The sequence below is a fragment of the Podarcis cretensis genome (genome assembly GCF_951804945.1).
Source record: "Podarcis cretensis genome assembly, chromosome: 5".
Taxonomy (NCBI): Eukaryota; Metazoa; Chordata; class Lepidosauria; order Squamata; family Lacertidae; genus Podarcis; species Podarcis cretensis.
Genome location: NC_137174.1, coordinates 72,391,615 through 72,417,264, shown reverse-complemented (window position 1 = coordinate 72,417,264; position 25,650 = coordinate 72,391,615). Strand labels below are relative to the sequence as shown.

At 40.9% G+C, this 25,650-nt stretch overlaps 1 protein-coding gene across 10 annotated transcripts in view; it reads left to right on the top strand.

Annotated features, from left to right (window-relative positions):
* Nucleotides 1-25,650, top strand: part of DOCK10 (dedicator of cytokinesis 10) — a 219,449-nt gene that overhangs the window by 32,249 nt on the left and 161,550 nt on the right. For 4 of the 10 annotated variants that reach the window (XM_079975818.1, XM_079975820.1, XM_079975817.1 and 1 more), the window contains exon 1: nt 20,342-20,627. The exons of 3 other annotated variants lie outside the window; for them this stretch is intronic. In XM_079975818.1, coding sequence (XP_079831944.1) covers nt 20,466-20,627 — 162 coding nt within the window. In that variant the 5' untranslated portion in view covers nt 20,342-20,465. Of the gene's footprint in view, nt 1-5,329; nt 5,530-20,341; nt 20,628-25,650 lie in introns of those variants that run through there. 3 more of the 10 variants (XM_079975814.1, XM_079975825.1, XM_079975819.1) reach the window with 2 other exon arrangements.

Sequence of the window (25,650 nt, the reverse complement as noted above, 5' to 3'; positions counted from 1 at the left end):
CAAGTATGTATATTATTCAGCATAAGAATACCCTGCCCTTCACAACAGTTTTTGCTTTACATGTGTGCAAAAAGCATAACTGGTTTTTCTGATACTGGCTGTTAGAACCATTGGGAGGAATTCAACGTAGTTTTAAGAAGATAGTTCCATCAGTTCCAGCATTTCAGCATACCAGATGGAACAATCTCCCCTCTCCTTCTTCCCCATGCACTATTCTAGAAGTTCCTCTGAAAGCCACCCCCCCCCAGCCAATGTGAGAGGCAAATCAGGAGAATAGAGGGGTGAAAAGTACCTTATATTGCTTCTGCTGCCACGCCTCATTCATTTATTGTGACAGGAACAAAGTTAAACCTTTAGAATCAACATTGCTCCTCTCTACTCCAGACATGAGAAGGCATTTGGAAGCTTTTGCTTCTGCTTCTGATTAAATACAATTCAGTATTGCTTTCAGATCTAAACAGCGGTAAATCATAATGATAGGGTGTGGAAACAAGACAGCTTCATAATCCATAATTTGAAGTTGGCTTGTTGCAAGCAAACTCTAGTTCAGATTAACCTCTCCCCCCACCCCCTTCCCCCCTTTTTTTGCATTCAGTTCATGAGCAGCTATGGTTAATCACAAGTGAAAGCTTCCAAATTCCATTCTGCAGCAGTGCCAAGGGAGAAGAAAAAGTGGGAAATATATGAGCCTGAGGCTTCACTAAGCTAATTCTTGTCATGATAAACCATGGTTGATTGTGACATCCAAAGACACTGTCAGTGTGGGCTTGAAACTGCATAATTTTTATTGTTAAGAATCTTAAGTTACTGTTGGCTAGAGTACCACAGATCTGGAAAATGCTATATATTTCTTGGCTATTCACTCGGCCAAGGATTGTAGCCATGTGTGAACTTACAGAAGGAATTCCATCACCAAGTTCATTTTTATGCTGCACAGCAACAGATTTCTGGCAAAAGAGTTTCCAGCAGCAGTCATTTGGCAGTGATAAATACACCTTGAGTAAGTAACATAAATTACTTAGGTTTGATACATCAGAGTTATACAATGTATGTATTTGTATGTAACATTAAGCTAAACCGTGACTTAGTGTAAATGAGTAAACATGCGGGTTGCTGGAGTGAAGAGCTAAGACAGGGGTCAGCAAACTTTTTTCAGCAGGGGGGTGGTCCACTGTCCCTCAGACCTTGTGGGAGGCCAGACTATATTTTGGAAAAAAATTATGAACGAATTCCTATGCCCCACAAATAACCCAGAGACACATTTTAAATAAAAAGACACATTCTATTCATGTAAAAACACACTGATTCCCTGACCATCCATGGCTGGATTTAGAAGGCGATTGGGCTGGATCCGGCCCCCGGGCCTTAGTTTGCCTACCCATGAGCTAAGCCATAACATGATTTAGCATCATGTCTGAATCTGGGCTTGTGGTTTGTCTCCCCCAGACAAGCCACAATCATTATCAAGAGCAAGCCTTAGTTACTGCTCATGGTTTGTCTGGTGTGAGATAAACAATAAACACCCACTTGGATGCAATGCAAAGCAAAGCCATGGTTTCAGCCTGAATAGTGCTGTAGCAGCAGGACTTGAGGTGCAGCAGTCATAAACTTCACTCTAAGAACCTTAACGTTTGTTTGTTCATGGTCATGGTCATGCTCATGCTAAACCATGGTTTGGCTTAGTGTTACATGCAAACCAGGTAATTTCCTAAAAATATTTACCTTTGTTATTTCCAGAAACTGAAAATATATATGGTTATTTAACAAAGCAAAACAAACAAACAAAAAACACCCAAGGGAAAACCTTTATTGTACAGTATTTTAAAACATAATCTGAAGGTTGCACCACACAAATTTAGAAGTCTTGCAAGTCTCACTGAAGCTATTTAGCATTACATGCCTATTAATTCTTAAATTTTAAGACAGGATATTTCTGGCATATAAATAGGCTGGGTCTACACAGGCAGTGGAATGAAACAGGAATTAATGAACTGCATGATTAAAGCTTGCAGGAGAAGAATTATATTTTTGAATGTCCCTTCTGAAAAATGTGTGGGCCAGGTCAAGGAAACATCCGTTGGATATATTAATCTACTTTCCTGTTTTGAAATTTTGTGGTTCGATCCATCATATGCCCAGTGACATAACCAAAAATGCAGATAGAATACAGAGGTCTTACTAGTTTGGAAAGCATCACATTTTGGATTAATTTTAGGCCTGAATTTGATCTTATTCAGATAAACCTATTTCAGTTTAGATGTGAGGGGAGAGGGTGACCCACTCATGACTATTAACTCTTTCAAGGCAGGGGTTTGATTATTTTAAATTGAATTCAGTATATGTTTATTGTACAGTCCCAATGCATTATATTTTCTTTATCTCCAGTTCTCAGCTTTTTCAACAAGTGTATCTTGATGATGTGCACATATGCATTAAACCGAAAGCCTATCCACTTAGATGCCAAGTAGGTGTGCCTACTGATTTCTTCTTCTTCTAAACAACTGTTAAAGCTGTAGGATCCCAATTTTATTTTGCATCTGGCCATCAGTATCATAGCCAACACACTAACAATCCCTTCAATAAATTATTAGTTTATATGTAATAATTCATTAGTGGGAATATTTAAGTCTCCAGAATATACCATAATGTTTAAAGATCGTTCTGTGTTCATTATTTTGATCTGCAGTTTTCAGTGGATGCTATGTAACTTTTTCTTTTCACCCACCCTCATTGTTAATTGTGCCTGGATCACTGGGCAACAGTAGCTTTTTAAAAAAAAGTTTGTGTGGCCTTTCTTGCAAATGCTACATACAGTGGACACTCGGGTTGTGAACGTGACCTGTGCAGGATGCACGTTCACAACCCGCAGCATTCACAACCCACAGTGGCGCTTCTGCGCATGCAAGGGTTGTGATCCAGTGCTTCTGTGCATGCACAAAGTGCGATTTAGTGCTTTTGCACATGCGTGACCACCGAAACCCAGAAGTAACCCGTTCCTGTACTTCCGGGTTTCGGCGTGTCCGTAGCCCCAAAATACGCAACCTGAAGCATTTGTAACCTGAGGTATGACTGCATGATTTATTGACAGCCCCAGTGGGTGGCACTGACATGGTTATATGATTGTAGGTCTGATTTGCGCTATCTGCAGCCAACCCTCCCCCCCAAAAGCTCAAGAACTTCCCAAAAATTGCAACGGTGGGTTAACAAAAATATTTCCGCACCCGGTATCACCTGACCTTGCTACATCTCTGTCCAGACCATTTAAGTTAATGCTAAAAGCAGACCACAGACTGCATTGCAATAAGTGAATGTATTCTAAGCATGTTGAATACTGTGGCCTATTAAAGCCATGGTAAACTATGGAGGGTCATTTCTAGAAACAAAATGAATAGTCATGGAGGCTGCTAGAAGCTGAATTTGTGTAGCTGGTGCTCTGCACATTTGCGCTATCTGCCTGCAGCAGTTGATTATGCGGAACTGCAGCGGAAGATGTGGACACAGCTTGCCATATGTAGTACCTGCCTCATGTACACCTGATCAATGTAGGGAGTGAAGCGTGATCCATGTGTGTTTACTCAGAAATAAGTCCTCTTGTATTCGAAGGGTCATATTCCCATATACGTGTGCACAGGACTGAAGCCTTAGCTTGCAATCCTGAATGCACTTACTATGGAGCAAGCTGCATTCAACACAGTGGAACTTGCTGCTGTGTAAAGCATAGGATGCCACTGTCAGACTCCCAAGGTGCCACAGTGCTTTCCATCTGTTCTCTTCATAGCAGGAAACAAAGCAGGCATTTGTATTTAGTTCATTTCACCCAGCACCATTTCTGTGTAGCCTTCACTCACCATTCATTTTGGTACAGAAGCTCCACTGAAGTGAAGATTGTGCTGCAGCAGTGCTTGGTAGATTGCTCCCTGCATTTGTTTCAGTAAGCCTCTGCATTCTCTTCCTGATGAATACAGCTGCTGATGTTGAGCTATCTGCTAGGAAATTTCAAAATGGACAAAGAAAGTTGAAACCCATGTTTAATTTCACTCTGTGAGTAATTAGACACTGCGGCATTGCCACAGGATGTGGTTAGGAGAAACAATGGTTCAGCGATATTCTAACACAAATTTTTTGTGTGGGGGAGAGAGACAGAGAAAGACCAAATGGTCTGAAGCTTATGGCTGCAGTCCACTTTCACTGTAGTTGTCCTGTTATCTCTAGTGAAATTCCCTTGAATAAATGGTGTGCAACCTCCATTCCGTGCTGTTTAATGGGAGCAATTATTATTTTATTTGTACAGAATGGCTCACCCCACTTTAGAGTCAGAGCTTTGGATTTGAATAGACCCAGAATATTATAACTGATAGGTTAAGTGGTAGGGAATTGGCAGAAAATCCAAGAAGCATTCTTCTCTAGTGGAACTGGAATATACAGTGTGTCTCCTGAAGAGCCAGGATTAAAATGTGAACAGATAGCAGATTTGCAAGAGCTACTCAGCCAACTTTAGTGACTTTCTCTCCTCTACTTTCTCCTCCTGATCTGTCTATAGGAGGTCTGTGGATCCAGCCAGTTATGATACATGTATGTTAAGTAGGATCTGGCTATATCAGGTTCCTACAAGTGTTGTTGTTGTTGTTTGTTCTTGCTGTTGTTACCTACATGGTTCCATCACTGTACATGGCACTTTACAGGATACAAGAGAACAGGCTACTGGCCAATGGCTTTTCAATCTAAAATTCAACATGGGGGAAATAGAGAAAGGGAAGGGAAGGGAAGTAGAGGCAGGGCTAAACAGGGAAGCAATATACATTAGTTTCAGTCACACATCCTTAGCCTTAGTTGCAGGCTGTGTTCTACTGGGCATGGGAACTAGTGTGCTGTGCCAAAGGCTTCATGGAAGAGATGGGTTTTGAAAAGGTAACCCCATGGAGCAATAGAGGAGCCATCTGTTAGCCGTCACTTTAAATAATGCAGATGGGTTTTAGAGAGAAAAGAAACTGGTAATACTCTACAGGATAATCTGAACAAAAACTTCCAAAAATGCTGCAGAATATTTAGTCTGCGGTAAATCTCATCTTGTTAAACTGATCTTACTTACTGTAAGATAATTTCTGTCCCTAGAGAAATGTTGTGAATAGGCTCACTTCTTAACATTTGTGTTATCATTCAATAGGCTCAGCTACCAACATATAGATATATCTCATAGCTACTGGAACGGTGGATTAGGAGGCAACCAGAAAAGGGCAGAGGCAAGAATGTGTTGCTTGCAAATTCCCTGGCTGCTGGACTCGCCCTCTAGGAGAGACCAAGACAAAGGGGCAGTTTATTCTTGCAGCTCTGTCCAGCTAGCTTGACACCAGAGATGAATTTGTTCCTCGAAAGAGGAGGAGGTAGAAAAAGAGCAAGAAAGTCCAGCCAAAGGAATAAAGCATAACGGAGATGGGAGAAAGGAGAAAAGAAGTAGCAGAAAAAGAGAGAACAAAAATGAAATGGAAAAGGAGGAAAGAATCAAAGAAAGCTGCATCCAAGCTTGGACAGGTGGGTAGATGACTAACAAACTGACCCTTGTATTCTTGAAGATTCCAAGTTAACACACACACCCCTTAATTTAGGTGCGCTGCTATAAGCTGTTGTAATTTTTAAAGAAGGGACAAAGTTTTAAAGTAACAAAGAAAGAAAGAAAAAAGAAATCATTTGCTCTATGAATCATGTTGAATAGCAAGCATTTCAAGAGGTTTGTAAACTTCAAAAAAAACAAACAGCAAATTAGCTTTAGCTTTACAAAATTTGTTGTCCTGCTGTGACAAAGTAGCAAGTTTGAAGTGGAAGAGCTGAAATAAGCAACTGGCTTATTTCAAGCTTGCAGTTGCAGGGGAGGAAATGGACTGATTATCACGAAAGATCAATTGAGCTGAGTCAGTCTTACAAAATAAGGACTAATAAATTTGCTACAGGTGGCAATATATCTGAACATTGTAATATATCTCAGATCTGTTATGATTTTTAGTTTCTACCTTGTCACCTTCAGTAATTCTTAATTGGTTCTTCTGATGATGTGATTTTGTATTTCTTGTATTTTGAACTTCGTTGATGGTTGATGGACTGTAATAAACATTTGATTTATTGAATCATGCAAATCCCCAACTGCAGTCTGAAATAGTCAGGGTTGGCCCACCTGTGAGGAAGACTGAGGCAGCCACCTTGGGCAGCAGAAGCCCAAGAGGCAGTGCCCCCACAGGTGCCCTGCCCACCCTGCTGCCTCCTCTGATGGCAGAGAAGCGAAAATTCTGTGAGATATTGCAAGAGCTCTGTGTCACTTTGTGGGCACTGCTGCACAATCCAAGGTAAGGGTGCCTTCAGCAGGGATAGTGGGGTGACTCTTTCCTGTTTTACCTCAGGACTGGAGATGTATACATTTCAATATCACAATGTGCAGTGTTTTCATAAAAAGATAACAGCTCTATGTATGCCCACTGCAGACGTGCAACCATAGCATAAGATGGACAATTTTCCCAGTCTTTGCTGCCAATTTGCCCCCCCCCCCTTTATAACGATAAGAAAAGAGGGAGTGGGAAGGAAACCAGTAGCATATCAAAATTAACCTATATAGGTATAGTATACTGTATACCTATAACTGGGTTAGCCAGTGTAGTGCTCAGGCAATCAACCACAACCTTCACTAGCTGTGGTCAGCATGGCCAATGATCGGGAATGATGAGAACTGTAGTCCAGCAACATCTGAAGGGACCCACATGGACTACCCCTCTTCTATAACACATCCTACACCTATCTATCCGGGACCGAAGATCTGCAAGAAAAGGTCTTCTGAAGCTCTGGCTAGTACCTGTGGTACATTGGGTGGTGGTTTGCTATAGGACCTTTTCTGAGGTGCCAGCTATGGAATACCCTCCTATCAGAAATGCGGCTGGCATGAGTTTTGATGGCAGCTGAAAACATCTCTTCACTGAGGTACCGTATTGGCCCGAATATAAGCCGCACCTTTAAAATTCGGGGGGGGGGGGGAGAGAGAGAAAGACAATACCCAAACATAAGCTGCTCCTTTAAAATTCACTCTCACACCTGTTCCGTTTTACCATATGTCTATTTCAGCAGTGATATTGTAAAAGCCAATTTTTGTAAGGTCACGAATTTGAGCCGCACTTTAACTTTTCACGGTTGGAATTTGGGGAGAAAGTGAGGATTATATTCAGGCCAATACAGTATTTCAAAGCAGTTGATAAGTCGTCCATTTGTAATGGGGAACTGTTTTCTGCTGTTTGCTTGGTATGTGTTGCAATACTGGCCTTAATTTGTTACATTGTGTTTTATAATTTCAGCAATAAGATTTATATGTATAAACCACCCTTATGATGATGTGCGGCATAGCGGTTTATTAGAAAACATATAAATAAAAATAGGGAAGGCTGGTAGCCATGGAAGGCTAGTGTCAAGTAGTCACAAATCAAGCTGAAAGTTAGTGTCCTATTGGTTAGTTAACAGGTGTGTTTGACTTGATGCATACTGGCTTAGGATTGTTCAAAACCCTCATTTCTTAAACACATTGCTGTCACTCTTAAGTACAAAATTGATGGCTAACATTCACATTTATCTTTGGAAACAGCAACTGCGCACAGGTAGAAACAAAATTATATGCCATATATGGTGCATGTGCTCTTTGTGCTGTAACGTCATGGAATATAAAGTACATGGTTATTTCTATTGCTGAGTCCAAATACAGCTTGTTTAGCTTTCTTTTGTTATTGAGGGTAAGATAGACTGACTGGGAGCAAATATGAACTTGCATCGCTTTGACATGTTGACCTAAATTAAATGATGCAGATATAATGGTGTTTAATGAATGCAGCTAGGTTACAAGCACCAGCAGGAGAAAAACACCTCTTTTCTAACTGGAGACAACTGATATCAGCATGGATGTGAAGGAAGGAAAATTAAATTGATCAACAAAGGAATGTTTTTTTCTGGTTTTATTTTTTGCTCTGCCTGCTTAGGTTTACATTATTACCAGTGTAGGTCTGTTACAGGGATGGCTTGCCTGTAGCCCACTATATGTTGTTGAACTCCAACTGCTATCAGCCTTAGCCATCATGACCAATGACCAGGAATGGTGGGTGTTGTAATCTGGCAACATCTGGAGGGTGACAGGTTAGGTACCCCTGGTTTAAATGTTTCTTGAAAGTAATTTCCCCTTCAAGTGGGTTTCTCTCTGAACCTATACTGCTAGTTATATATATATATATATTTAAATAATTTTTATTAACTGGCCAATCACATCAAATTAAATCACATCATATAAATTCCGAATTACAAAGCCAAATTTTTAAATTTTGTTGGGGGAACCCATACTTCAAGATCCAATGGGGAATTCAGATCATCTTCTTATTACTGCGTTAATGTCCAAATCAGTCCCAATCAGTCCAAACAAAGTTCATAATTCTATCCAGTCTTATCTTGGTGTTGCCACATCATATCTTGTTCGTATAATTTCTCTTTTTCCTTTACGATCTCTTCTGTTAGTCTCCTTAAGCCGATAGCAAGTGTAATAATCCTGTGTGGATTTCCCGTTCCTCCACTAAGTCCAGATGGTTTCCATATATCTCCTTCGTAGATAACATCACTTTATCCATCGTAAATTTTGGCATTTGTCGCTCTTAAGTCCCACCGAGGAGTTGATTCACGATATGTAAACAACTCTATTTCTCTCTTTCTCCTCCCAGACCCAAGAGCTCCCACAATGCCTCACAAAATGGCGAACGGCATTTTTTCCTGACTGCGTCACTCCAAAACTCTTAGCTTTCCAGCTTCATCTTGAAACATTGCTTTGGATCGAAAGTTTATCTCCACACAGCCTTAAATCCACAGCTTAAGTCCTTAATTTCTGACTCATTAGGGGAGGGGGATTCTTGTTAAATCACATAAAAAGGTAGAGGCAGGTTTTTCCCCCCCTCCCCCCTCAGTCATTACCGTATCTTGACGTTCTTCTCGTATTTTATTGTTGTCTTGTTATCAGAGATCTCTTCTGTCAGCAGTATTTACTCCCCTTTTTCCTTGATGTATGTGCAATTAATCATGTCCAAATTATTTCTTTTAAAGATCATTGCAACCAGCGGCGCAAATCGGGGACGGCGTCGAGGAGTGCCGAAAATCCCACAGGAGGGCTTTGTGCCTAGTGCCCCCACCCCCACAAATTCGGGGGTGGTATAGGGCACAGCAGGCAAGGGCCGCCCCCCCCCCATAATCCTGGGGGGGTTAAGGAGGCTAATTACCCCCATCATAGCCTCCAAATTACCTCGTGTGGGTCGGAGAGATGTTATTGTCAGCCATCTTCCGATGCGCCACCTAGTGGCCCCCCTATACTGCTAGTTATAAATACAAAGAACCTCCACTCTCCCATGGAATTCTTCCATACTTAATTTAGGAGAAGAAAAATGAAAGGATATGAATTTTATGAAAAAGCACATACAAAAGGGTAGTCAAAACCTTTGGTTAACCTATTTGGTATGAAAATAGGTTAACCAAAGGTTTGAAAAGACCTTATCTGAAATCTAAAAAGTACATACTAACTGTAAATTTGAAATGTCAGGTTGAGTCATTTTTTAATTACCCCGAGTACATTAATTTCTCTGTTTTTTTAATTGAAACCTTCCCAATGCCTGCTTTCCCTTGATTATTTCCAGCAGTAGCCATTTGTAGTATAACGTCTCATTCTGCCGAGAATGGGTCGGATTGGGGGGGGGGGACCATTTTATCAGGATCGGACCCACAGCAGGTGGCAAAGGATGAAAGCCCCTGCTCCCCAGATTGGGGCCTCTGTACCTGCTATTTAACTTTTAAAAGCCATTGACATAATTGATAATTGTATGAAGGGCATGAATTGTTATTTGCACTGGTGGATATCCAAATGAATACAGATACCAATGATCTGAAATAAGTTTATCTTCTGCATGCAACAGTCAGATAAACAATGCAAATGCAGTGGGACTTCAAAAGCGAGTGTAAGTCTTATGCTATCCACCTTTGCAGAAGAAGCATGACAATCAGATGGCTAAATTAAACATTATCACCCTTTTGCTAAACAAAAAAGTCTAAGCTAACACAAGCAAATCAGTCATGAGTAAACTCATGATCAAATATGGAGTGAAAAAAGAAGCTATGAAAAGGATGGCTTATAATTTCCTCTCTCGGCATACGCTCTTATTGTTACTTTGTGTTCTGGCACCTACTTCAAGGGTCTGGACGGATTTCTGTTTCCACCCACCCTTGTTCTGGTGGGTTCAGTTTCATAAACGCAGAATGTCTATCATCTGTGAAGGTGAAATTTAACGGCATTTTGCTTTTATGCATGCCAGTTGGTATGTAGGGATGGTGATGATTTTCTCAACAATTGAACTTGCACTTGAGCGGAGCCCCGTTAATTCAATCTACAGTCAGGAGAATAGGTTGGGTCCTGGTGTGTGAGAGTGAGTGAAGTGTCAAAGGCCAGGGTAAAGAATCCTAGAGCTGGAAGGGACCCTGAGGATTATCTAGTTCAACTTCTTGCAATGCAGCTGTCAAGAGATATGTCTTCAGCAGCTGCACCTCTGTAGGGAAGGAATTGCGCAGCTTAGGCGCTGCCACAGAGAGTGCTCCTTCCTAAACCACCACTTCCCAAACTTGCAAGGGCAGTGGTACTACCAAGATGGCCCCCCCATCTTAACTCCTGGGAGGGTCTGTAGGGCAAGAAGAACACATTCTTCCACTCTGTTCTCTGAAATTATTGGTCCTGTCTCTTGCTGTTGATCAGCATAACGGAACTGTAAGCACTTCATCCATTTTTCATGAAATGGTTATCTTTGCACTAACTAGTGACACCATCATGCCATGTGGAGTTGACAGATATGAAACTTGGGCTGGATGGAATGTATAAGATGGAACTGCCTTATTTATGATATAACTCCTCACACCCACCTCTACTAGCTCTCACTCTGAAAACTGGTACAGCAAAACTGTCAGATGTAAAACTGAGACTCTGAAGTAGAAACTGTCAACAGCTAGCAAAGTACCCTAATTTGCTGAGGGGTTTGTTCCTGTTTCCCCTAAATATGCAATAGGACGTATCCATTTTCCATCCACTGGCTACTTAAGTAGTTTTTTTTAGCAATAACTGTTTTTAAAAATGTAATCATACAAAAATACACAAAGTAGGCAAAGCATACATAAGCTCACCCCAAAATAATGTCAAAATACTGGGGTATACAAGCAAATGGGAAAGAAGACTAGATTCAAAAATAATAATTTCTAGGTATTAGAAAAGCAGGTGTGAAAGAGATTATTCTGAAAAGATCACAGCCACAACATTTTTGTGCTTCAAGAATGTGCAGCAAATAATATTTAATCAAAGAGTTAGAACCTGAAAGTGATCTAGTCCTTCTGTGGAGAGCATGTCAGACGGCAATGCATATTATGCTTAAATGAGAATCACCGGTCCATTGTGGATACCAGTTGTTGGGAATCACAACTGAGGAAAGTGGTGTTACATTCTGCTTATGGGTTTTCCATAGGCAACTGGTTCGCCACTGCAAGAACAGGATGTTGGCCTAGATGTAGGTAAATCACATTCAATTAAAACTATTTGGAAATAAGATATTTATGGCTGGAATTTAGACCAGAACTCTGAATCTGAAGTAGTTTCTTCCAATAATACAATGGCATTTGTATTTACACCTCCTTTTTGAGGTGTGTGTGTCTTTTTAATTTTTCCTTGTTTCTGCCTATAATTACCAGTCTTTCATCTCTACTTAAAGCTCATGTGTTGATGTTCTGTTCCCTTAAACAGCACATTCTCTACTCACTCGACCTCCTTAAGTGAACTATTGCCTTTTGTCAAACCTTGTCTTGTCTGCGTTTCTGCTGCTTAACCTACATTTCATCTAGTGAGAAAAAAACCCCATGTCTCTCAATGTGTATGGCACATTTTTGATGTGATTTGTGTCACAGTGTCAAATTGTGTTTATTCACTGTGAAATAAGAAACCAGTCCTTTTAGAATGATAGTGTTTAATTTTAAATGGTTCTATCTTCAGAAATGTAAATGGTGTATTTAAGAAGGTGGCTAAAAGCCCAAGAGGTAATCTGCAAACCTCACCCAGTTATTAGGGGTGCTTGAAGAACCCATTCTTAGTGAATTCTGATTTGAATTGGCTTGATCTGCCCTTCCTTATTAATCTGTGGATAAGACCACAGCTTATCTTGCAGATTTTTCTCTTCTCTGAATTTTATGGTGCAGTTCTCACCTTAAAAAGCATAGCAAAAATGCATATATATATCAACATGTAGCATAAATTGCATTTAGAAATTTGTATTTTGTGAGAAAATAGGATCAAAAATATGTACTTAAATACAAAATTTCAAGCAGGTTTTTTTTTGGGGGGGGGGCAGAATCACATATTAATGTGGGGGAGAGAGAGAATAGGTAAAGGTAAAGGTACCCCTGCCCGTACGGGCCAGTCTTGACAGACTCTGGGGTTGGTGCGCCCATCTCACTCAAGAGGCCGGGGGCCAGCGCTGTCCGGAGACACTTCCGGGTCACGTGGCCAGCGTGACAAAGCTGCATCTGGCGAGCCAGCACAGCACATGGAAACGCCGTTTACCTACCCGCCAGTAAGCGGTCCCTATTTATCTAATTGCACCCGGGGGTGCTTTCGAACTGCTAGGTTGGCAGGCGCTGGGACCGAGCAGCGGGAGCGCACCCCGCCGCGGGGATTCGAACCGCCAACCTTTAGATCGGCAAGCCCTAGGCGCTGAGGCTTTTACCCACAGCGCCACCCGCGTCCTTAGAGAGAGAATAGATGTATGTAATTTATGTGGCACTGACATGGGCCATGAACAAACTGAACCATCAATCCCTAATTTGAATTTAGTTCAGCTATAGAGACTTCTGATAATTAAACTGAATGTGATTTACTTCTGAGTAAACATGTTTAGGATTACAGAGCAAGTTCTATTAAATTCCAGCTAATTAAGTTCTCTATTTGTTTGACAGGCACATTTATTTAAAAGTTATCAGAGACACAAGCTGACTCCCCAGTTGTGTTACGTGGCCATTTATTTATTTTACATAGTCAACTGAGACAACTTTTCACAGATTAATTCATACTCTGCATATGCTGTGCATTTCAAGTATTATATTTATTACCTTAGTATTAATTACCACAATCCCACATGATAGTATACCGGTAGTATTATTATCACCTAGTGGTGATATTTATGCCTGAGGCCAGATTTGAAAAAGGCACTTGCCTCCTCTCACACTTAAGCACTATGATCTTTTAGGTCTTAGTGAATTAATATAATTGAAATCAGTTGGATTTTTCTTGCATATACTTTCCCCCTACCCATTAATCTTAAATACATAAAGATGCTATCCAGAGTAAACCCATTCAAATTAATGGATCTAACTTAATCATGTCCTTTAATTTCAATGGCTCTGCTCTGAGTAAACCTTAGCTGAATGGCACACTCTCATATGAATCCTATCCCAGTCTCAGCTTTCTGATGAAGTATGGTTGCTTTGAAAGCCTTTGCAGGGACAAGAGAAACTACGCATGCTAAAGCAAGATACAAAAACAAAGCCAGCTCAAAACAAAGCATGGCAATGATGCCTGAGAACAGCAAAGTTTAGGGTTTCCTGCTAGGTGACCGAGTGACTTTAGATAGCTTGACAGGAAGTTGCTGCTGCTTTGAGGTGGCATGTTAAACTTTCTCAGAAATGTGCTTGCCATGTGATGTTTTCACTGTTTGCAAATGCTGTGACTCACTTGCCACTATGAGGAAGAACTATTGACTTATGAAGGTGAAAGCATACTGTTGTGAGTTTGGGGGATTCCATTGCTGAATTAGCCGGGCAAGGGTCGCAATGCCCATATGTACAGGTCTTTAGTATAAGAAAGGAAGTTGCTCTGTGCCAGAGGGCAAATGAGTGGGGGACCCCCTCCCTCAACTGGCTGGTTTAGTTGAACCAAAGAATGGTTCTTGTTGATGTTGCTTGCTTAATGTTTTACTTTCTATAATAAATATTCTCTAAGCATTCTGCCTTTAAATAATAAATAAATATTCTCAGCAACCACATCAGAAGCAAACGTGGAAGAGAGAGGGGGAAAGGACAGTGACAAACAATGCATCACAATGGCTGCAGATGTGCAAACTCATGCTTTATGCAACTATTCCCTAGCAGTTGAGGAAATGACTGATTGGGGTGTGTGGGGTACTTCCCAATATCTGGAGAGCACTGATGTGGAGTGTGGCTCATTATGGACTCATTATGGAGATGTTGTACTGGGGGAAAGAGAGAAAGGGTTGATAGGCTGACCAATAAGAAAGCCCAGGGGCGGAGCCTAACTGTGTTTAAGGCTCAACACAGGGGGTTTGGCAGTTAGTTCGGTTGGTTTCTTGTGGGTGGGAGGCATAGGAGTCAGAGTGAGTTAGTCACAGAGGGGAGACAGAGAGAGTGAATCGGATTAGTGTTTCAAAGTACAGCCATACCTTGGGTTGTAGACGCTTCAGGTTGTGCGTTTTCAGGTTGTGCACCGCGCCGAACCCGGAAGTACCAGAATGGATAACTTCCAGGTTTTGGCGCTCGTGCTTTACGCATGCACAGAAGCACCGAATCGCCACCCGCGTGTGTACAGACGCGGTGCTGTGGGTTGTGAACACTGCGGGTTGCGAACGTCCTCCCGCATGGATCACGTTCGCAACCTGAGTGTTCACTGTATTTAAAACTTGTTTGCATTCACAATAAACTGGAAGCTTTGTTAATACGTTACAGCCTGACTGAGTCTGAATATATTACCAAGGAAACCTTGTTGGTGGCAGTGGAAGAGATAAGCCGTGGTGGTGCAGGGTCAATAGTCCGTGGGACAACCGGGGGGCTCTGTGCGAATGCCACACGGAGCTTTGCTTCTGCCTGGGCTATCTGCCTGTAATAGTGATGATCCGTTGTTCAAGGCAGGACTAAGTCCAAATGCCTGCTCCCTTGCCCTTCTCTCATTTAGCTTGGATTAAGTGGTCATCTGGAATTAAAAATTCCTAGTTTTTTAAATGCTAAAGAAAATTCAGTAGGCATAGTTGCAATCTGGGAAGCTACTTACTTAAAATATTTCAGGGTGATCTAGCTGCCTTTCGAGTGTTACTCCCTAGAGGGTGCCATATGCTTACTAATTTCCTGCAGTTCCTCATTTGTCTGTTTGCTAACAGTAGTATTTTGAAGAAATCATGTCACTCTTTAACTGAGAGATATTGTGATTCTCTGTCTGTCTGATGCAAGAGGTTTTATTTTTCAAATGGATGCTGCTCCCCTTTCTAAATAACGGAGTGTCTATGCACAACAACAACAACAGCAACAACAGCAACACATTCACCCTCATCAACAGCAACTATATCTGCCCACCATTTGTAATAAGACAGTTCGAGGGATTCAGAATTATCTTTATATTGATTTCTCTCTTGATCCATTTCTTTTGAACAGTGTATTGTCGGTTGGTTCCTGTGCTGCGACACATTTTCACTTCAATACTGAAAAAGTTGTTCTTTCAGTGTGCACATTTTAAATTACTTTGTGTTTATCATACTTGAGTTTGCTTTTTCGTTGCAGAGAGTAAGCGGGGTGCCGCGGGAATCTGTAATTGGTCCTGTTCCAATTTATGTATTCATCACTGACTGCTAGATATTCCTAGTTAACTACCACTTCTGTTTGCTCATTCCGTAAGTGCTCTGCTTCTTGAATAGTTCCTTTTGTCTCATCTGATCCAGCTTCTATTTTGTGTCACTTTATTGCACTAGATGGACCATTTCTCACAATGATAATGGTGGTTCTTATCCTTTCCCCCCGGGCTGTGAATGTGCTTTGAGTTTTCTTTCATTTGCATGTGTCTGTAACATAGCAGGAGTAGCTAGCTGCAACATATAGCAATGAATATCATATATTTTAAAAGTGCTCTCAAAGCACATTCAGAGTGCTACAGATCTCATTCTCAGAACTGCAAATCACCTGTCTTGGCCTCTAGTTCTTAAGAGTCCTCAACACATAAGAATACGTGAGAGCCATTGTGGTGCAGTGGTTGGGAGAGTATTGGTCTAGGACCTGGGGGACCAGGGTTCAAATACCCACTCAGCCATGAAGCTCACTGGGTGACCTGGGGTCAGTCCATACTTCTCAGCCTAACCTACTAGGCAAGGTTGATGTGAACACTAGATGAGGAGGGGGCAATGGTGAAATATAAATGTGATAGATAAATACGGTAAATAAATAAGATGCAATCGAGCAAATGTAAAAATGTTAGTTGTGGCATTGAGAACAATGAGATAGAATGAATGTATGAGTAACTGATTTGAATCAAGGTGATTTTAATAGGTGTTTTTCCTTGGTGATTTAATATAGCAATTTAGACGTATTGCTTTACAGATGAATGGAGCTCATACGACTTAAGCATAAAGACTTTGGCCATACTGCCAACTGACTGATTGACTAATTATTTCAATTTATATCTTGCCTTTCATCACTTGTGTGATCCGTGCCTAAGTAATTCCAATCAAAAAAGCTATACTGAAAGATAAAATGTGCAATCTTACAAAAATAAATTCTGTCAATGGTCAGAAAGGATATGAACAGAATCTGACCTAAAGCAAGAGAAGTTGAAGAGATCTAACTTTGAAACAAGATTGCAGGCCTTATTATATGGGCCTTTCCCATGGAATCAGCTAGAGAGGGTGACAGTTTTGGAAGGAAGAAAGTTTGGTAGTTCAAGCCAAACGGTTGATTTGCTGTGCTGACGGGTTGCCTTCCTCTGTTCAATCCAGAACACTTCTTCTGGCATGGAGGCGGTCTTAATTTCAGGGTTGTGGGTTCGAGCCCCACAACAGGTGAAGGATTTCTTCATTGCAAGAAGTTGAACTAGATGATCCTCATGGTCCCTTCCAATGCTACTGTTCTATGATTCTGTTTTCCCCAATCTTCTTTTTATCAAACTGAACATGCCCAAACCTTCAACTTTTTGACATATGACTTGCTTGCCACAGTGCTGATCACCATTTTGCATTCCTCTGCATCCCTTCCAGGTTGCCTCCTTCCTTCTTAAAGTGTGATGCCCCAGAACACAATAGTCCAAACAGCATGTGCCTAGATGGATCTGGGTGAAAGGATCATCCTACCTTTGGGTAGTAACCTAGTTCGTTCCAGATGTTTTGGACTACTGTGGCCAGCATCCCTGAGCATTGGCCATGCTGGCCAGAGATGAAAAGAATTGTAGTCCAATTTGGACTACCTGGATGACACCAGGTTGAAGAAGTCTTCAGTAGATTATTATCTGGGCCCTTCCAGATCTTCAAATCTAGTTTATACATTGCTGTCTGTATAAAGATAATTTCGTAAGATACCCAGTAAATAAATGGCTGGTTAACAGTAAATAAGTGCAGTTGCTGCTTTCCTTTTCTGCAACCCATTTGGCCTACAGTTGCCTTAGTTTGAAGCACAAAACTCCTCTGGCTTTTCATCCACACAGCAGGGTGACCAAGATGATAAAGGGTCAGGAGTCCAAACCTTATGAGGAATGGTTGAGGGAGTTGGATATGTTTAGTCCAGATAAGAGGAGACTGAGGGGAGCTATGATAGTCATCTTCAAATACCTGAAGGGGTGTCTCATGGAAAATTGAGCAAGTTTGTTTTCTCCTGTTCCAGGGTGAGCAGCCCAAACCAATGGCTTAAATTTACAAGAAATGAGATTCCAACTAAACTTAAGGAATAACTTTTTGATAGTAAGAGCTGTTCAAACAGTGGAATGGACTCCCTCAGGAAGATCTCCAATCTTCCTTGGAGGTTTTTAAGCAGAGGTTGGATGGCCATCTGGATGCTATAGCATGGATGCTATAGTTGAGATTCCTGCATTGCAGTAGGTTGAAGTATGATGCTCAGGATCCGTTCCAACTCTACAATTCTACAGTTCTATGAATTACAAAGAGTTTGTCTTGTTCCCTTGGGGTAGGCTTTGTTCTCTTTATACTTCTTTATAGCGATTATAAGCCACAGCTGCTTCCTAGCCGTATGTTGAGCAATTCTTCTCTGTCTCCTTATTAAAGCATTTAAAGAGAATGGACCTGATCCAGGACTGTTCAGTTCTGTGGGAATTTTCCTCCACTAGTTTTTTTAAAGGGATTTGGAAAACAATTGTATGGCATCCAGTTGCATGGTGAAATTGGGCCTTGTTGCCATAGAAACCAAACTCCAAGCACTCCAGTATGATATGAGTAAAATAACAGCAGCAGCCTGTCATGCCAGGGACATTAATATTGCCCAAGGCCATGCAGCAGACACTAGAAGAGCAAACTACATACACCATAATGGAAGTTAGTCAAACCCAGACTGGTGCTATTAAGACCAGCAATGATAAGTATTTTAGTCTCTTATCTCCCAAAAGGGTCAGCTTCTTCCTAATGTGCAGAAGTGAAGTAATGAAAAGACAAATGGTGCAGGCAAGAGTCAGAGAGGCAGCCCATTTTGAAGCAGGAATGACAGCACTGTGTTGCTGCAAGTGAATTTGAAGAAATGAAACTGCTAAGCACAAAAAAGTATGCCTTGGACTTTTCTAACGTGTAACTTTCCTATGCACCATATCATGATTCAAGAGAAGGAGTTTTCTAGTGAGATGACTTGGGGGGGAAAGCAAAGCATTTCCTGGAAGGATGCTAACAAAACTCAAGGCGGATAGATGCAAATGCTGTTTACTATGCCTGTTTGCCTCTCATATATGCATACATGACAGAGCGAGAGAGAATAGATCAAAGTACTGCAGTCAGTTCGCTCTTGATACAAGCAAAGAGAAACATTTGGCAGTGGGCAGGAGGCATTTTTTTAAAAAGCGAGCCATTTAATGGCCCTGGTAAATATTTTCATTTAAATGCTGCCATATTGTGACAGATTACTGAGCAATTAAATCCTAATCAACCCCTGTGTAAAATGGTTCCGGAGAACAGTGTTAGCAGCCCCATTCTCTTTTTAAACAATCCATTCTATGAAACAGCCGTTCCAAAGATTACATCAACAGGAATTACAGGCTTACTCAAGTCCCCATGAAAGTGAATGGCAAGGCTCCCACTGCCTACAAAAGCAGTAGGGCCATGTGTGTGTGTGTGTGCACACGCATGTGTGTAGACAGAAACAATGTTTTAAAAGTGAAGACAGATGTGACTGCAGATAATAAGTATAGAAACAAGAATGCTGTTCCTTCTGAAAACATCTTCCTTGCAACACTCGCAGCTCTCTTCATTTGTGAGAAACGAGGCTTAGTGCCAACTTTCCCTGAAGTACTCTTACCTCACACAACTGTACCATTAAGATCTTGATATTTATCCAAACGGGGTCATGTGGTTTCTAAGCACCTCTTTTTAGCAGCTTTCTCAATTACTTCTCTGCCAGCAGTTAGAATACTAAGTTGTTAACTGCTCAAACCCTGTTTCTTTCTCTGCATTAATTATTAGCAATAAAACATTTACTAATGCTTCCCAGTTGGTTACCTTGCTTTTTTCTTTTTCTTTTGAGGGGTGGTGGTGGCTGGTGGGTGGGTGGAGAGATAATCTGTGCTTAATTCCTTGGAAGTGAGCCCTCCTAGAAAGATTTGCCACACACAAACTGCCTCTGCCAGTATAAAAAAAATGCCACAGTCTGCAGAAGTGTTTGTGTGGGATCACTCACAAAAAAACTAGTCTTGAAAAGCATTTCATAGCTAAACAGTGGTGTTTTTCATGAAGCCATTGATGTTCGGGCATGAGCTGTGCAACCCATTTATTGTTATTATCCGCCCCATCATGTTTTAATACTTTGACATGTTAATTTCATTTGAGAAAATGAAACACTTTCATCCAAAGGTACCAGCCTATGTGCCTCAATGAAGCAGAAGCTGGATTTTATTTTTCATCCTTAATAAAGCAATACAACAAAGTATTTCATTTTTAGTCATCACTGTTTAATCCTCCTTATGGTTGTCATTGCTGATTTTCCTCTCTGTGATTGTTAACAGGCATTTAAATGAGTCTTGCCAGATTTTTTTTTTTAATAAACAGCTGGTTTATACTTTTCAGCTCTCTGAATCTGGGATCAGGAGGAGGAGGAGGAGGATTATTGCTAAAGAAAAAAAATTGTTCTGTGTTTTCAGAAACAGTTACTGCAAAAAAAAGAAAAAAAAAGAAGGACCTTAATACTCTGTGTGTCATCTCTCTCTGTGTGTGTTATGTTGTTTCAGTGGATCAAATCTTTCCTATATCTGCATCCAAGCTATTTGGTTGTGATCAGATGATTGCAGCTCAAGGAAATGATTGGAGCGAGCTGGCTGGCTGCAGCTGCACTGTAGGCTGTTTTCAGGGACAAGGAGCTACTGTTTTTCAAACATAGCATAAACATAGAAGTTATTTTGTAGGCTTCAGGATGCAGCTATGGGCTGTGCTGCCAGCATTGTTCTGCTTCAAGCCTTTCGTTCAGTGGTACAGAGGAACTGTGCACATATTTGTAGAAGACGGCAAGAGGAATTGTCACATGAAATCCTGCCTCTGGATAGTGATGATGAAATGAGCAGACCCAGAACTCTCATCATAATGGTACAGTATACTCTTTGCATACAGTGACAGCTGAGAGGGGTTTTTAGGACTATTGTGATTTCTTGACTTGCGATAGAGAGTGGGGGAGAAGAGGAGAAAAGAGCATTTGCTAACATGCTTGAAACTCTGTGAAACCCTCTAATTGAAATTCTGCCTGTTACCTAACAGAGTGCAATTTTCACTTCTCTGCAGCTGAAACTAGGAAAGGCTGTATGCAATAGAGAAAAGGGCATTTTGCTATCTGACAGGATTTCTTTCTGCATTTTGTTCTAGTTGCTGCAAACAGCATCATTTTATTGTGACTATAATTTGTTTTGAATTCTATAGTGTTTCTGTCATCTTCCTTCAAAACTTCTGCCTCAGTGGTATAGACACAGCCATATTATAGAGCAAAGTGATTTCCTAGCACCTTCCCATAGTTCCTCACAACCAATTGTTGCAAATGATTCCTTTTAGTCTTTAAGGTGTATTTTTTTGTTAATTTTTTTTATGGCAGCTAGAGATTTCTTTACCCTGCCAGTAGGCTTTTCCACATTAAGAGTGACTTATTAGATTATGAATGAATACAAGAGATCTCTTCGTATTTATTTTGCTTTGGTTGAAAAGAATCATGGTGACTTGGGCTCAGAGATGTACCTCCAATTTAAACTAGGTATTGGCTAGAATTGGCTTTTTCGAGCAGAAGATTTAAGAGCAAGAGCACAATGAAATGAGACCACCCTCCTGCTCCCCTTTCCATTCCCCAAAACACTTCAACTGAATTTCTTATTATTTCTGATTAGGGTATAAAACAAGAATGGTCTTGATTGTTTAGTTCTCAGCATTTTATTTCCAGTTACCATGACCACAGCACAGTGTTTTCAGATGCACTAGTACACTGCAAAGTCTCAAGGCAGGTATGATGTTGCCTCCTGTTAATATTGCTCAGTTCTACATGTTATGCACATCTTTCCCCACAGGGTAAAATATCAGTGAATATCATTTAGGTTCCTGCAGCACACTGCACCTGAGTAGAAAATCCAGAATGCTGCTCCATAGGAAAGAGCCTCTTAATTATTCATACACATTCAGATATATGGAATGTAAAAGGGGACAAGTGTGTTTTTAGTTCCATACTCATACCTTATGTCTATATGGTTCATATAGGATATCAGCACATTCTGTCCCTGCAGAATACATGTTCAGCTTTCACTTGTGTTCTGCCAGTCTAGACAGCCGACATGGACTATTGTGGTACAAGTGTGGACTGTGCAGTCTCTGTGGCTAACTCCCTGTTTTAACAAAGGATATTCCAGGTATCCTCTAAGTATCAACCAGATACTACTATTAGCACCACTGTTAGCACAAATTGCCTTAGGAAGGGTTTCTCTTTATGGACCGCAGTGGCCTGTCTTTGCAAGTTTCAAAATTTCACGTTCTTTTAATGAACATTTCTGTTTGTAATTGATTTATTATAGATATGTTTATACCAGGATGGTTTAACTAAGGTGAATTAATTCCCAGGATGGTTTGCATTAGTGTGAAAATAAACAATACAAATCCAGATTATCACAGTGAACACAAGAACTAAAAGGCAGCAAGAGTTTAGAAGCCAGATAAAAAACAATCAGTAGGACTAAAATTATGTGCAAAAGGTTTGGGAAAATTTAAATGCATTATCATGGCACCAGAAGGGGGGAAAGATGGAATTCTCTGGGAAGAGCATTCCCTGATTGGGATGCCATGGTTGAGAAGGCCTGCTGAGAAAGGCAATTTCACTAACACCTAGCACTGAGGAATTGTTTAGCCAAAACTTGGCTTCCATTCAGGGCTTATCTTCTTTCTTAATGACATGCATCACAAGTGAGCTTCCTGAGCAGAAATTCTAAAACACAGGTATTACACTGAAATAGTGCACATGAACAACCTACATATTGCTTTCATATTCTTACATGGAAAGCATTTTACAATGCAAGTGTTTGGCCAGAAAATAGATACTATTACAGGTTTCGGGGACCAATTGGCAGCCATAACTGCTAGAGTTAGTGAATGTTAGAATTGAGTAAATTGTAGAATTTAGATAATATTTGGAATATCGAAGGGAAGATGCTAGGGCCTCAACTGAGATAGAAGTTGTTAAGAATGGCAAAAGGTGCTGGAAGCAAGTCTATGGAAACCCTCAACTAGGCAAGACGTTGCCAAGGTCATGGTGGCAGGCTGTGCAGCAAGAAAAATGTGCCGTCTTGCACTAGGTTTAGTTAGCACAACCCTGGGTAAGCATCTGGAACCCCTGGAATCTCATGTAGCCATTTAGCAGAGATTGGGGTGGCATATGTAACAATGTTTTGAAACAATGTATTTGGCTGAGCATACATTGAGGTTGGTGGAGTAGCCCCCTATTTGGGTAAGCCTTCCATGGAGAGCTGTGAAATTCAACCACAGAGCTACTTACTTGTGACAAAATGTGGTCTTTTTTTGGAATGCTCAAAGGCACATGAGGAGCTCTCACCCACTGTATGCACAGGTTGTCTGTTTTCATTGACATCAGATGAAAACTTATTATGTATGTGGAAGCTATGAATGTATAATAGAACACTTTTCCATAGAATTACTTCCTTGCTTAGAATAAAAAATAGAAATGCAAAACCATTTAAAACCAGTGAAAGGTATGTGACGCAATAGTTGCCAACATCTCCCCACCTGGAAGCTTTTATGTTTTTAAAGCAGCTAGATGAATTACATATATTAATCTCTCCCCATTACTGTAGCTGCATGGGAGGGGGTTGTGGGGGGCACTTAATATTGTTGGGATACTGCCAGGGAGACAGAACTATATCCTAACAAATATATGTTGATGACAAGAGTGAGCCAGCAGTAAATCACACTGAGCAAATTGGAGTTAACTCTTTATTAGCAAAAACAGGATCTGCATAGGAGTGTCAGGCGTAATGAGCAGAACAACTCACCTCCAGTAAGTCTTGCCCCCATGAAGCAGTTGCTGAGACAGGGTCCTTGCCTCCCCACAGGGTTTTTCCCAAGCAATCTGAGACTATGCCTGCATGAAGTTAACTTCTCCACCCTTTTCATGCCTCTCCTGGTTCTTGCATACTGGGGGGGGGGGATTTGTCGCAGGAGGAGGGGGAGACACCCGTGCCTTTTCACCAGCCAGACGCATCTCTGCCTCTTGGCCTCACTCTCCTTCTTCAGCTTCTGCCTCTGATTCTGGACTCCCCCCTGCCACAGACTATCCCATCTCACTAAGATCTGTTACCTCTTCAGATTCCAACACCTCTTCCTCCCAGTCTTCTTCCTCTTCTCCCTCTGACCATTCATTGTCCCATCACCACTCTCTGGACTCTGAGCCTTCTTCCCTTGGGGGTTTCCCAGCTGGTTCCTCCCACCATTCCTCTTTGTCCAAACCAGTCCATGGCAGTTGATCATGCAACTGTTTAAAGTCTCAGGAGCCTTGCAAAAAATAAAATAAATAAATGAGGCATTGATTTCTATAGGATTTGTATAGTACCCTTTGTGTAATTACATAGCCTCATATCAGTACAGTACTTCAGTGAATAGCCTTTCCCTGTTTTTACAAGCTCAGTCGCTTCCTTCTTATTGAGTTCAGAGTCCATAAGAAGCAATCTAAAAAGAAGTTTGCTAAATTTCTGTTTCCTGTAGAACAGAGAAATTTACAAAAGAATCTGAAGTATTTATTCTTTCTAGAAGATGAGGTAGTAAACAGGATTTGTGCCTTGTTCAGCAAATACACCCAAATATTGTGAAACGGAGTGGGCTGTGAATTTGGACAGCCATTTGAGACTGTCATTAGAGGCTACTTGTGTGACTTGGTTGTGTTTCAGTTCCTTCATTAGATTCTTTGAGAATAAGATCAGTTGTTGCATGGATGGAATTATCAAGCAGACATCTAAATAGCTGCACCTGATTAAACTTTAAATGGTTGAACCACAGTAAGGCTTACTATTATTTGTTAGAGGGCTTCATCCAAAGACCTCAAAGTTGCTACATTTAGTCAGACATTGTATGCCGTATCATCTGAGAGAGACAGTGATTTTCCAATTTGGTTGCTTTCTAGCGTACTCAGAAGTTTTGATGCATAATAATATTTATTAATTATTAAAGTTGATGTATTTATTGATTGTTTTTTATAATGCATCCATCAATGAGATGCTCCAGGTGGATGTACCTAAAACACTAGTACAGCAACACTATGTACATCCTAGAACAATTTCCAATCAATGAGTAGCCACTCGGATGCCAGCTCCAAATACTGCTTTGTGTTCCCTCCAATATTTTCTAATCACAAATAAACATATGACTTTGTGCAGGAGACTTAGCATTAGGTCAGAGGGATTGTTAGTAGTTGGGTCAGCTGAAAAGATACTAGGCTTTCTGCTTTTCAGCACTGGAAGATGAAGGGATGCTCTATTTCTAACCTGTGTGGTTCTTTTCTCCCCACAAAAGTCAATTGTCTTATAACAGGAAATAAGATTTCCACTGGGAAAGGTCTGTAGCAATGTATGTTACCTTGTCTTAAGTGAATAGTTGCCTACGTACTTGAAGCCATTGTACACCCCAGTCTTCTGTGTTGCTCTAAAGAATGTGCAACCTAATGGAGGCACTTAGGAGGATTGCAGGAGTGTTACTGGTAGTTCATAGGAGGTAGTAGGAAGTCATGGGTTAGACCAGGATGAGTTTGGTGCCCTCCAGACATGATTGGACTAGTGCCAGCCAGTATAGCCAATTGTTAGAGAAGATCGGAGTTGAGGGCCACAAAATATCAGGGCACCATGTTGGCTCTCCCTGAGTTAGACTGAAGGTTCCTATGTCAGAAAATGTTACGCGAAGCAATCACAGGCTGAGCCTTGTACAGCCATATACTGCCAGGCTTCTGTTTAGACAACATAGTGATATAAAAGAAATAGATAGACTCTCTCTGTTTCTTAGAATTAACGACTACAGCCAAGGCTTTTTTATTTTATTTTAAAAAGTCAAGCATTAAATGATGTTTATGAAATAAATATTTTTA